The sequence below is a fragment of the Plecotus auritus genome, assembly GCF_963455305.1.
Source record: "Plecotus auritus genome assembly, chromosome: 5".
NCBI classification, from domain to species: Eukaryota; Metazoa; Chordata; class Mammalia; order Chiroptera; family Vespertilionidae; genus Plecotus; species Plecotus auritus.
In genome coordinates, this window is record NC_137776.1 from 73,279,100 (window position 1) to 73,294,222 (window position 15,123).

General features: G+C 37.1%; 1 protein-coding gene across 2 annotated transcripts in view; it reads right to left on the bottom strand.

Moving 5' to 3' along the window:
* The window catches only part of ARHGAP15 (Rho GTPase activating protein 15), a 691,399-nt gene that overhangs the window by 133,310 nt on the left and 542,966 nt on the right, over nt 1–15,123 (bottom strand). For both annotated transcript variants that reach the window (XM_080670353.1, XM_080670352.1), the window contains one exon: nt 3,682–3,816. In XM_080670353.1, the coding sequence (XP_080526479.1) occupies nt 3,682–3,816 (135 nt within the window). The remainder of the gene's footprint in view (nt 1–3,681; nt 3,817–15,123) is intronic.

A 15,123-nucleotide genomic window follows, 5' to 3' on the forward strand; every position in this document is an offset into this window, starting at 1 on the left:
TGTTATCAGACAAGGGATCACTATGGCAATTGCAGGTTCTTATCATATTAATGCTTGTTTTGGGTAAAAAGAAAACTATTTTAAAAAGTAAATGCCTTCTGTTCTCTTTTCTTGGAATATGTAATGATGACTTTCAAACATATAATGAAAATTAACAGTAATTCAAATAGCATAAGCAGTCATTAGTTGCTTATACATGAAATAAAATTTCTTCCTCAGAGGTAAAGCATTCCAGATGGATGTAAAATTCCTTTGGTCTATTCACCTTTTAACTCTGTCATAAAAGGGTAACAGAGCTCTCAATTTAAAAATGTTAAGCCTCCACAAACTGGGCTTGGGGGCAGTGAGAGAGAAAAGGGAAATAATGTTATAGCTCCATGAACTGTGACATTGACTGGCATGGTGTTCTGCTAGTGTTTTAACCAAAGAACAGAAACCACTTCAACTATTTAGGCCAATGGAACAAATTATCTTGATGCAGGGAACTGGGTATCCTCTAATGAGGAAGCTTATAGTCAAATAAAGAAGAGAGAAGAAACCAGAAAACTAGCCATTGCAGGAAGCCACTACCAGGCTGGAAAAAGAGGAAGATCCACATCACAAGACAGAAGCTGGAAGCACAGGGGGTCTGTTCACCCAAGCTGAAGCCATGGAGGAGATAGATCCTCAGGTAGAGAAGCCAACCAAGGCAGGGGGTGGGGATAAACTCATAAAGTGGCTGGCCTTTTCTACCCACCACCCCTTGCTACTGACTGCTGGTGGCTTCTAAGAGCTAAAGCAGAGCTGGCTAAGGTCAAGCTTCCGACGCGTAGAGTGCAAAAGTGGAGGGTGAGAAGAGGCAAAGCAGCTCAGAGCCAGCATATATGGTCATCCCCCTGTGAATTTATCTTACCTGGTCGATTCCTGGTTTATTCCTTTTATAAAAAGCTAAGAATTCATGGACAGGTAGAGAGCTTCTCACTGTACAGATTTTACAAGAGGCAGTGAGAGCTATGATAAAGCTCAGCACGCCTCTAGGACTGTATAAATATTACTATCTTTAAATTTATATTTTGAATTTTTTTCACTCAATTGGTGCACAGTGGGATCAAAATACTTCCTCTGGTGTGGTTTTACTGTTGCTAAGGACCTAGGTGGCTAGTCTTATTTCTTGAGTATATTTCAATATGAATTACGACCTAGAGCTGAGTTTAGAACACAAAAACTAATTTCAAGGTTATCCCAAAATACAAGGGTTAGTAAGCCTATACCTCCACCCAGCATCATAAGATATTTCTCACACATATTACCCTGTTGGTTCTCCATTTTATGTATTAATTAAGTACTATCTTGAGTTAGGTAAGGCAAGGTTGCTCAAATTGATTCTCCTTCCTTAATCAATGAAGGAAATGTTGCCTTTTTCTTCACTTATGTGATATCTTACATTTTTATTTTATATATATGTGTGTGTGAATATATATATATATATATATATATATATATATATATATATATTATTGATTTCAGAGAGGAAGGGAGAGGGAGAGAGAAAAACATCAATGAGAGAGAATCACTGGTCTACTGCCTCCTGCACACCCTCTACTGGGGATCGAGCCCACAACCTGGGCATGTGCCCTTGACCAGATTCGAACCTGGGCAGGACACTTCAGTTTGCAGGCTGACACTCTATCCACTGAGCAACCTGGCTAGGGCACAATATCTTACATTTTTAAAGGATTTTCTTAAGCACCGTCTCATTTGTTCTCGCCATCAGCCACTTATAAGTGCTGGCAATAGCCATCGTCAGGACAGCCTGCTTCCCATCTCAACATTGCCTTGTTCTGACCATGCCAGGGTTTCTGAAATTCTGTCCAGCTTGGACCTGAGTCCTACAATAGTACAGAGGTGGTCCTGATCTTCCTGGAAATTCAAAGAACACCCGCCCCCCCAACCTGGGTTCTGAGGGCCTGCTTCCCATGAATCTTAAACTAAGGGAATGGCTTGCCTAATATCATTAGAATCAGGTGAACCTTCACTGATGTGTATCCTACATCACAGCCTCAAATCAGCACATGCACAAGTCTGTTTCCAAATAAGATCATCTTCACTTAAAAGTATGGAAACCATGGTGTGAAATTTGTATGACTTCTTTAGATATGTCTAATTAGAGACAGGTGCCCCAATGCAAGTCTCTCCAGTTTCCTCCCAGAACACTGTCCTATAATTGGGAGCCATAGTCCATGCTGGTGTGATCCAAGACAGAATATCAGAATCAGCTGTTATGGAAATGCATGCTTGTTTATTTGTCCTTTATTCCTCCTAGTAAGTTAAGAGAGCCTGGGAACTGCAAAATACTGTTTTCCTCCAGAAGCAGAAGTGCATGAAATGAAATGTTAGGACAGGAGATAAGAGCTCCAGCCTCACCTCAAAGCCCATAGTTAGAGCACGGCTACTATATTCAACAACAACAACAACACAATCCGAAATCGTGAGCAGGCAACAAGAGAAAGAATTTGGGAGAGAAAACTCTGCTTTATTCCTGTTGATATCATTTTGCCATAGCTTTTTTTTTTTTTTTTTTTGGTGTGAAATAATAATAATAATAATAATAACAGAATAAAGGGGCATATTGAGGGGCTGTTCTCCAACATGGGCTCCCCAAGTCCCCACTCCCACTAATGGGAACACAGCATACACTGCCAGCCAAGATCAGACCTCCTAAGCAGAGCATATTTTTTACTTGCAGATTTTTCTTGTTTGGACTTTAATTAAGCTCCTGCCAGGCTTGCAAGCTTTTTAATTTTACCTTTCTTTCTTCTTTCATTTTCCTCCTTGAATCAGTCTACTTGCCAGGAAACTTTTTCCAAGCTGTCACAATTGTAGTAAGTGTATGCTAAGAGATTACATTTAGAGATGAACTAGTAGTTGCTTCTCTAAGAATCAATAGCAGAAGTTTCCTTGTATTTGGACCTTCCTTCCTTCCTTCCTTCCTTCCTTCCTTCCTTCCTTCCTTCCTTATTCCTTCCTTCCTTCCTAAGTGTGTGTGTTTTATGGATGAGAAAATAATAGAAAAGGAAGCTTCTCAGAGTGTACAATGATAACTGACTAGTTGAGTGATATAACTCAACCCCCTACAAAATCACCAGATTAGTAGAAGAAACTTGCCATTACTTAATTTAGTATTCACACTGCTCATAAGCAAACTGTAGCTATTTACCAATGTTGGTGGGTGAAAAGTGAGTGAGTGAGGAGAAAGCAGTGCCTCAGTCAATGGTTTAACACTTCTTTATGAAATGTAATATGTAATGCACTGAGGTTCTTTTTAAAGATTCCATTTGTACACAGTTATATTCATTGCAATTCTGAAAGTCTAAAGGAAGGGGTTGGGGTGCCAATAGTGACCCCTTTAAAAAAGAGTCTATGAGAAGCTATTTTCATTGGAGGAGGCTTAGTGGAAAATTGGTTGCCCTAAATAGAATGCCTATTTTTTTTTTATTAAAAAAACACACACGCAGATAATATTACAGGGCCAGAAATAAAAATAAGCCATCAAAAACACAAACACTAAACTGAAAGGTGTGGAGCATTCATTGGGGATATTATTATCTCCATGATTGCTATTATCGTCTTTCTTATTTTTTACTTAATAATTCCACGCTGCCAGCTCACTCCGCCAACCGCGCCTGTGTGCGAGGTACTTACTGATCGCTTCCACAAACCGCTCAAAGAAGCTGAAAGGGAAGAGCGGCTCAGGCAGTTCCCGGAAAAACATCTTCAGTGCTCCGGTGACAACGTGGATGTCCTCCCACTGGCTGTCGTCCAAATTCAGCTTCTCTTCTGGGAAAACACGAGGAGAAATGGAACAACTGGTTTTAATGAAACAATTACAAGACACTAATTATTATGTTAATGTTTGCCTACTATCATCAGCAACCGTTAACAGCCTTCTGCACCTAGAGGTTTGGTGCTGTGCATTTTTTTTTCTTTCTCCTTTTTTTTTCCGTAAGAAGGGAACATTTTCAATGGAATACCATCTGTAGGAATGCAGCTAACAAAAAAACAAGACACACAAAGAGACAGCGCCATTGACACAGTATGTCAGATACATTTATTCCCATAATGCAGCAGTATGAAAATTAGCATCACAGCTCAACGTGATTCAAAGCTATTTGGGTTTGAGGCCGAGGGGCTAAGAGTTGCCAATGATGGCCGGCTCAAGGGACCGGCCTAAAGGCCTTGCTGAGCCAACAGGAGACATATGCTAAACATGGCAATAGAAAATGAGTTATTGCTTTACATGTGTTAGCCTTGCTATGTACAAGGGAATAATGGCTAACCCTTCTCTCTCTCTCTCTCTCTCTCTCTCTCTCTCTCTCTCTCTCTCTCTCTCTCTCTCTCTCTCTCTCCCTCTCTCTCTCTCTCCCTCTCTCTCTGAGTATAAAGTCAGCAAGGAATAGAATACTGAGTGAGAAAGGATATTAATTCCTTCTTACTGCTTCAAAAATATCTCTTTTTTTAGTTCTCATCTCATCGAGGAAAATGTGCCCAGCAACAATATTAGACAGACCCCTGTTGGCCTACGCAGGCTATGCAAAGCTGTCAGAAATGATAACACACTAAAGACAAACCACAAGTGCTTACCAACTCCTCTCAGAAACAACGGAAATGCTTGCTTGGGAAGCCTGAGTGAGTTGAAACGTTTAAATATTCAAGACAATAAATGCCAAAATGAAGTTTTTGGAGTAAATAAAGGGACTTCAGGTTATTATTTTTTTCCCTTTAGCCCTCAATATGAAAGCCTGGAATCATTTTCATCCAAGAAGTGATAGACTAGGGTTTGAAAACAACATCTTTACATACAACTAAAAGGACGCAGGCACAAAAGCATTGCAGCTAATCCATAGGATTTATCTTTCCAAACATGGGACATGGGAAAGATTTTGGATTCTGGGCTTAATGAAAACTAAAGCTAATCATCTTAAGACAACCTGAGGGTTCATTAAAAAGCTGAATATCCTGGCAAGAACTTAACAGGTAATTGGTCAACTAGAATTTTGTTTCTTTACCAATGTCTTAGGCTCACATGCACAAGCCCTCTTGGTATCAGTTTTTCAATGCAGAGAAGAATATGCACTGAAATTGTAAAAAAAAAAAAAAAAGAAAGAAAGAAAGCTGAAAATTGTCACTGTAGGGAATCTCTGCATGAGTTGTTTTGCTAATACTGTTCATGTCCTTTTAAAAATATTAGCTGAAATCCTTATCAGATCTTTTTTTCTAAATGGACTATTATTTTATTATTTCCAGGGCTAGTAAGTGATGTTCCTGCTCACTAGGATGCTTGCAATGAGAAGGAATGAAGGTGGATATGTGTATTTCAGACAGGCTGTTTTTTTTCTTTTCAGTCTCCATTCCTACCTCACTCATAACACAATAATATGATCCACAACAAAGTCAGCAGAGGAGACCTTCCTTCTGCCCTGCAATCATTTTTGATTGATTGTATTTCAACAATTAGTCTTTTATTTGGCTACACACTATTGAAATAGGACGACAGCATCTTAGCAGGCCAGCTTTAAACAGTCAACTGTTAACAATAGCATCAAAAAGGGAGACCTGATGGGGTTTACTGTCACTTTAAAGAACGGGGTTTTCACATTGTTGAAATCTGTCAGATATTTTGAAATGTCCCTCTCACTATGGTGCCACACCCCCTGCGTGCCCTTATAATAAAATTGGTTTTACTCCTGATTAAATCATTTTCTCCCTACCCACCACCATACTTCTCATAATGGACCTGTGCGCTCTACAGCTGGTGTTCTTCCCATGGTACCAATTCTTACTTTATCTTTTAAGCACTTTGCTGCTAAGATCTCATGCAGAGTGCTTATGTTTTGTTAAGAGCTTCATTCTTAGAGAAATAGCTTAACACATGTTCTAAAAATGTTGTACAACTTATTGCTTAAAACACATTTAGAAAATGTATAAGTGCTCTAGCTTTGGCACTGAACTTTAAGTGGAAACCTAAACACACACATACACATGCTCACACACATATAACTATCTCTACCAAAAATTTATCAGAAAAGTCCAACATAATGTGCCATTTTGCTACATAGGTCTGAGATTGTCAAAGGAAAGTGTTCAGGTAAAAAAGAGAATGATTTCATGTTGAGTAAGAAAACAAGAACAAATAATTGTGACTAAAGGCAAATGCCATTGATATTAGTTATGCTCACATGAAATCAGTTAATTCAAATGACTGTGAAGATTAGAACATTTTAATATAATAAAAATTACCAATCAATAATACCATTTGATTATGCCCACTTGAAATGCCATGTAATATCAATATCAACTTGTGTTGCATAAACCTGCATTCCTACTCTAGATACCTATGTAGTCTTCATTCAAAGAAAAACAACAATAATTTGTACCACTTCAACAAGTAGCTTAAAGAAATAATATGGCATGTAGTGAAATATAATATCTAATTTTTATATTAAATTATTATAGACCAGTGGGTTTTAAGGTATATTTTTCAAGGCCACTGTGACTTATCTAAGCATACAGTTTTGTCCATGTTCAGATGCCTTCTCATGAATCCAGCCAGTTCTCAAGATGAACTACTGTAACTCTTTCAGTGTTAACAGGTATCATTCTAAATACATTTGTATTATTTGATAGACATTTTCTAACAAATCTGATAGCAGTGATGACATCTTATACTACTTCTCTTTCCAGAAGAGCAGGGTTCCTAAACAGTGATGCACTGTTGACCTGAGGGTTGGATAATTCTGTCTTGTGGGACTGTCCTGCATTCTTGGATGTTTATTAGCATCCTTGGCCTCAGTAAGACTTTCCAGTGATGATGCTGAAAAATATTTGATCATTTAAAGTTATCCCCAGTTGAGGACCACTATAATGAAGCCTGTAAAAGCATGTAGAAGTTACTCAACGAATACTGATTTATGAAGTTTACCTTAGGCAGGCAGAGAACTAGAACACTAGATACACACATACTGAAATTTCTTTAATATGACATTAAGAAGTGTTCATTTTTATTGACAAAATCTAAATCTTTTAGAGAACAAATTTATAAAACTACATTTCAGGATACTATGCTACTAAAAACAATAAACAATAATTACTTAGTGCTTACATTCTAGTAGGGACTATGCTATGAACTTTACATTCCTTACTAATATAATTTTTTTTCAATAAGAAAGTGAGAACTATTATATTATTATCATCATCTTTATTTCACAGATAGGGAAAAATGAGACATGGGTAGATTAAGTAACTTTTCCATGGCTGACAAGAATGAATCCACGATAAGGAACCAGTAAGCCCCTGCCGGAAAACCACTATGTTCAGATTTAAACTTGGCAGCAGAAGCTGAAAGGGAAAAGGTAGATAAGTAGTAACTGCAAGCAGTAATAGATATACTATTACATCCCAGATAGTGACTTTTAGATTTGTATCCTTAAATGTCTTACTTGAGGCTATGCTTTTACTATAAACTGACTCTTCCTTTTTTGAAATAGTTTTATTGGTTTTTAGATAGAGAGGAAAGGAGTGGGAGTGAGAGATAGAAACATCAATGATGAGAGAGATACATAGGTCAGTTGCCTCCTGCATGCCCTCTATTGGAATTGAGTCTGCAACCTGGGCATGTGCCCTCACCAGGAATTAAACCCAGATCTCTTGGTCCATGGGACAATGCTCAGTCCACTGAACCACACCAGCCAAGCTCATCTTTTCTAATGACCCATTTATAAAAGGCACATATTTTATATAAAGAGGTATAAAACAAATTAGCAACAAACAAAAAAGAAACTGCATTAGGAAATGGGCATAAGATGGGTCAAATTGTTATGTGGCAATGGAGTAAAGAGGAAAGATGATAGAGTGAGAAATATTTACTGCTGGATTTACTGCTAATTCCTTAGATATTTGCTTATTTGTAAAATGAAGATAGGTAGAAGAAAAATTGTTGGTAGCAGATGAGAAAACATATCTGAAAAACATTTGGGAAGTAGTAGGCAACAATCATATGCAAGCCACCCCTAGGATATTAATGTGAATAAAGACCAAAAGGATAAACTATGCAAGGGATTAAGGCAATGGAAATACTGAGCCAACATCATAAACAATCCTGGTTGTTATAGAGGATTTACCTCAGCACGATATAGTTGGTCATATGAAAAATTTGCAAGCTAGAGTCCAATACTGTGAGGAAGTCTGGTTGAATCAAGATACCTCACAATCCTCATTCTATTAATCTGTGTTGGTTTCTCTGACCTTCATTTAGGCTCTTTTCAATGTATTTGGTCATGACTTTTGGTTTAAAGCATTTAAACATAATTGAAGATGAGTAAAACTCCTGAATCCAAATACTATGTGAGTTTTATTAGATTACAAAAATTATACCTAAATGTATCCAAACAAGGCTGTCTTGAAATGCTCTTTCTTGAAGTGCCTTTTGTATTTTTATTTACTTTTTAAGTAAAAGTTATCTACATCAAGCTAAAAACAATTATATGAGGAAGAAACAATTTGACAATAGCTATTGGGAACAATCTTTCTTAGGAAGGAGAACTGAAAGATGGATGTTTGATAGTCACAGTATGTCGCGGTAGTTTCCAAGGAAAAAGGCACATCTAAATATCACTAATCAATTCTTTGTTATAAAGGGTTGCCCTCCATACTGTAGGATGTTTAACAGCATTCCTGGCCTCTATCCACCAGATTCTAGTAGCAACTTCCTCCCCATGTGACAACTCCCTCCCCAAAATAAATTAAATGGAATAAATAAATATCACTAATAGCTTAATCACCACTTTCCTCTTATCTTACCTAATAATAGAGAAACATGTAAATTAACTGTACCTCCGCTACGCCCACAGCCAATCAGAGTGAGTATGCAAATTAACCCAACAAAGATGGCAGTTAATTTGCATACATACCTGGGTCCCGGGAACCTCCTTGGCACCCAGGTCACTCCAGCTGGCCATGAGGCGGAGGCCTTAGGCTTGGGAAGGGGCTAAGCCTGCGATCGGAGGGGCGGGGGGCCGCGCCCCCTTCCCAAGCCTAAAGCCTCAGGTGGAGGCTTTAGGCTTGGGCAGGGGCTGAGCCTGGGATTGGAGGGAAAGGCTAAAAAGAAAAATAAAGAAAGAAATGTCATATCCTATGAAAGACACATTTTGAAAATGCTTAAAGAAAGTTGTCATTTTTTTATGGTGAAGGGACTGGAGTCCGTGTTGATGAAAATACTTTGGTGGCTGCGGTGACTGGCAGTGGCTGCAACAGCGGGGTGATAGGGCTGGCGCCTTCCCCTGAGCAGCCCGGTCGCCTCCCGCAAAGGGAGGCGAGACTGGGGCTTAGGTCCGCTCCCAACCAGGAGCAGGCCTAAGCCATCAGTAGGACATCCCTTGATGGCTCCCAGTATGTGAGAGGGGGCAGGCTGGACTGAGGGACCCCTCCCCAGTGCACGAATTTCGTGCACCAGGCCCCTAGTATTATATATTGCTCTATAGATTGGTGTGACCATAAGTTGCAACATCAGATCTGATTTGAACAAAATGCACTTTATTAATCCAGTATTGGTTGAAATGTAGTTGCAGATAATTTGAATTATCTAGACTGAAATAGAAACACAATAGTGAAGAGGTAATTCTTTGTGTATTGAAAAACAAGTTCATTTTTACCTTGTAATTTTTTCCATGGCACTTTTAAAGCCTCTTTCCAACTTTTATTTTACTGTTGTAATAAAAAAGTGGAAAAGAACCCCCAACTTTCCCCAGATACAGAGAGAATAGCTCTGATTTCATTAATATAGTGACAAGAACCTATTACATTGTGAAACTCATAAAGAACGTGGCTTCTGCTTCCAGCGCAGATGACCACTTGGAAACCTTATCTGAAAGGCCTGCTGGGTACGTGAAAGTCACATCATGAATGAAAGCCATGCCAATGGGACTGTAGATCTGAAAAATAATATGTTTGGCCATAAAATCAAACTGGAAGATTAGATATTAAAGTGGATAAAACACTCTATTTATCCATAAGGGTTTAGCTGATTTTTAGTTTAGTGCTTAAAAGAGAAGATCTAAAGGAAGTTCATTGAATCATTTGACTAGCTCAACCCTTCCTGTTGTGTTGGCTCCTTAAAGTATCAGTTGATTTCTGGTGGATTAGAGAGGTTCCAATTCTCACACATGGTGATGTAAATCCTGGGGCCAAAGCTGTATCTTTACATGCTGTACTCCCTAAAGCCATTTCCTACAATACCTTGGTTATAACATGAGGCTCAGTGAGGGCACTCTTAGGAAACTAGACCAGTTGGCCAGTTAATTTGTTTGCTCACTTCATTTTTATTAAACAAACAGATTAAATTAAGACTACGCATCAGAGATTGTATAATGTGCTTTTCAAAGCTACAGCCGTTGAGGCTCCTTTGTATTCCTCAAAGGACAGTGCTTCATCAGGTGCTCAGAAATACTACTCATGACTATACATTATGTTCTAGACATTTTACATCTTATTTCTGTGCCATAGAATAATACTTGATCGACCTTGAGTACAAGCAGGAACAAACTCAATAAACTCAAAGAATATTACTCCAAATATGTGGTCTGTTATGTCTGAATTGTGTCCCCTTCACCCCATCCACATGTTAAAGTTCTAACCCCTGGTATCTCAAAATGTGATCGTATTTGAAGACAGGGCCTTTAAAGAGGTACTTAAGGTAAAATGAGATCAGATGGATGGGCCCTAATCCAATATGACTAGTGACCTTATAAGAAGAGGAGATTAGGACACAGACATGAACAGAGGGAAGACTGTGTGATGACACAGGGAAAAGATGGCCATCTAAAGCCAAGGCAGGAGGCCTTAGAATAAGAAAACCTTGCCAACACTTTGATCCTGGACTTCTAATCTCTGGAACTATGAGGAACCAAGAAAATTTCCAGAATCTGTCTATGATGCTAAAACATAAAAAAAAAGAAAGGAAAAAAGAGCATTTATTTCTTAATATTGAATGGGATATTTTGGCCTGCATGTTGGCTTGCTTTCTATTACATCATGTTGTGTGTATTTCTTTGGACATCACTTAAGAAGGCCAAGGCATGCAAATAACATCACAGGCTCATCTAAAATATGTTTAGTTTTTCTCTTTGAAGGAGGTGGAACAGTCTTGTATATTCAGTACAGAAACTTAGTCAGGAGCAAAAATGTCATTCTTATTTTTCCTCAGATTTCATTTGAATGTAAATAATAACATAATGAATAGGTACAACTAAAACTTGTGAAGCAATCACCATAGGTGGAAGTTAAAACAAATGTGTCATTGCATTGTGTATTTTTAATTTATAATGGCAGAATATAAATCATCTTCCCATGATAATAACTCCATGTGTAATGTTATTGACATTATGCTTCTCTCCAGGCCTCTTGATTTTGTTTTTCTTTTGTCTAAGCACCGTGGAGAGGTAGCCTTGTTCAGATTCTAACAACAGCAATACCAACACCACCACAGCAACATGAATTGACTTTATTTGTTGGGATCATACATTTTAAGGAAGGACATATCGTGGTACCAATATATATTTCTTTAATTCCTTTTATACTCAGAGTTTCTAACACTTCTCTTATTTCAAAGGCTTTTTGTACTCTGCAGACACTATACACAATGGTTCATTTTATTTGATCATCTTCTCTAAACAGATTCTAACTTTGCTTGAATTCCATGGATGATTTCATACATTACATAGTCAAAAGGATAGAGAATCCGTATGATTAAATTTCAACAAAGTCATTTTTTAGTTTTCTTCCTCTCTGCTCTAAATTTCAACACCATTGCTATTTGTTCCCTCTAAGTTATATTACATTTGTAAATACCAAGCAGAAGTTCAGGTCAAAACAGATCTCATAATGACATCTAGGAAATAAATATATAATCCTTATAAATGCCCAAATATAGAAACATGTCTGTTGTACATATAGGCAAATATATAGATGTAACTTAATGTACTAGTCCCTCACTGCTCTAATGAGAACTATCATATCTTCCTCCTAATTTTGTGTGAGAATTAAGTAAAGTAATATATGTAAAAGTTCTAATATAGGCTTGTTATAACATTATTAAAATTTCTATGTAGACAGTGCCTTTTTTGTTATTCAGACTTTGGCAAAATGTTTTCAGAACCCTATGTAATAAAGAGCTAATATGCTAATTAGACCAAACAGCAGAACGACCATCCAGATGACCTTCCAGACAAAGCTGGAGCTGCGAGGAGCCGAGCCCCTTGCATGAACTTCTTGCATCTGGCCTCTAATCTAATACAATTTTTGGCTTTTATTGTTCCTTTTATTACATTGTTGGTGTTTGTGGGGGTAGAAATAGTATCATTTAGCAGGAGAAGGACTGGGATTTTTGCTAGTTTAGAAGTCTTCTGTCTGGAAATATTTCATCAGAAAAAGAGATAAAAGGTGAACAAAATTGATAGATTAAAAGAGTGCTACTCTCATTTGTTGAAATCATTTTCATTCCTAGATAAGACATCTGTTAATTGTCAACTTAAGATAAGCAAAATAAAGAGGTTTCCAGCAATTATTGGGGATAATAATTTTATTCTATATAAATTTTCTTGATTGTTTCATGGGAATAATTAAGTAAATTTTCTACTTTGTGTCACAAGAATAGCCAGAGTGCTAAAAAGAAGTTTGGAAATTTATAAATTTTACAGCTACTTGTATAAAATTAGCCAGGATAACTAGATCTCAATGCATCAGTTTCTTTGTGAAATAACAGAATAACAGCATTTCTTAATTCTGCCTCTATATGATGTTCCAGAGTCAGAGTAGTGATATAGATTCTGTAATGAATCTTTCTATTATCATTAACTGGCTATTTTGTGTGTTTTTTTTATGAATGAAAAGTCTTCGATATTTTTTTAACCTCAAATGAGTCTGCCTGTCTGACTCCAGCGGCTTTGGACTTTCAAAGATATAGAGCATAAAATCACTCTGTGTCCCTTTCTATCATAATTTTGGAGAACCATAATTCATACAAATAATTCACAGTGTGCATTGTTTTTATTACAAAAAAGCTATAAAAACTAGTTGATCAAAATTGTCAAAACACTTGATAACATGATGCTTGAAAACATATACTAGTAACTGTTTAATATGAAAAGTTTGGTTTTTATTGTTATTTTTAAAGTTTTATTTTATTTTGAAATAGATGTATTGACACTATGTAAAGTTACAAATATTGAGTATACTGCAATATTTTCTTGCTAGTCTCTCCCTAGTTAGCCAGTTCACATCCTATGATCAATTTCTAATGTATCCTTTCAAAGACATTTTCTACACTTAAACAATATTATCCTCTACCACCACTTTTTAAAAAACCCACATAAACAGTGACATAATCTATGTACTGTTCTGCATCTTGATTTTTTTCGCTTACAATATATCACATAAATTGTTCAAAATCAGGACATAAAAAGCTTTCTCATTTATTGTTTTTTACAGCTACATATTTAATTTTATGGGTGTATAATAATTTACTTAACCAGTTTTCAATTGTTGAATATTTTGCATAGTGCTAGTGTGAATAATCTTGTACTTATATAATTTATATGTAAGTATAAGTATGTACCTGTATGAGTACAAAAACTTCCTAAGACCTGGAATTTCTAGGTCAAATGTTGTGTATAGTTAAAATATTGATAGACTTTGCCAAATTGCCTTCATGGCTAGTGCACCAATCTATTTTACCATCACAATATTTGAGAAACTATGGCATATTCAGAATATATATTCATTGCTGACTGTAACTCTTCTCAGATGCCCATAATACATTGTGCCTTTAATTGTATAGTTGAAAAAATATAGAACAAAGGGTAAAATGGGGAGAGATACAAAGACTTGGACTAAAAATAAACATAAAATCTTTGTTAAAAACATGAGAGACTCTTATGGGAAATTTAACTTCTGATAAAGTTAAATGTTTAAATGTTTAAATTACAACTGGTAAACAATTGATGTTTAATAACTGCATAACAATAATAATTACAAATAATAAAATGAGCACAAATAACAATAACTTTTCTTATGAAATAAGAAACTAATAGAAACAAAATCAAATATATAAAAAAGAATGAGCTTGCTGAAAATGAAATGAAGAGATGGAATTCCACAATGTATTATATGTGGAATTAACATTATATATTAAATTGACATAAACTATATGTCAATTTCAGTATTCAATTAACCATATAAAGGCAAACAAATAAAATATCGATTAAATTAATTAACATATTAATTAATTACAACAATTTACGAAACACCTACTAGGTGTTAGATATTTTGCTAAGTGCAAGAATAATGGGTGGGTGGGAAGGCACTTATAAAGACAGAATGAGGATTAAAAGATGTCAATCTCCTGATGTCCTGAGAATTCTCAAGTTCTCTTTAGTGTCAATACTAGGATTGTGCTATCTCTAGGGAAGGAGTCTAGATTCCAGGTGAACCTCTCCTCTCTCAGCCGAGCAGAGATGTACTTGGAATAACCTCATTGTACATGTTCTTGTGATGTGTGTGGGAAGATATAGGCTTCTGTGACCAGATACTCGTCTTGTTTGTCTTCTCTTCCAATCTAACACTAAACAAACTTGTGGCACTAACTCCTGGGCCTCCCCCTGTGGTTCCTGACATCATTCCGGTATTCTTACTCTGGTCTATTTTGGGTTTTATTTCAGATCCTGCTCACTATGTTTCTGATTCTAGCTTGATAATCCCATCCCTCCAGGGCACACTCTACCCTAAGTAATTTAACTATACTCCATTCCTCCCCCAAAGAAGCTTGTTCTTATTAAACTTTGTATCCTCAGTGTTTAGCCTAGTGCTTGGAGCCTGATGCACTTCTATTTTACTATTTATGAATATACTGGAGGCCTGGTGCATAAATTCGTGTACAGGTGGTGTCCCTTGGCCTGGCTGGCGATTGAGGCCTATCAGGGGGCTGGCTGGCTGGGGGGAGGGACAGTGGGAGGTTGGCTGGCTGGGGGGAGGGGCCATGGTAGATTGGCCGGCTGGCCCCCCAATTGGGGCCACTGGGGGGCCAGCCGGGGAAAG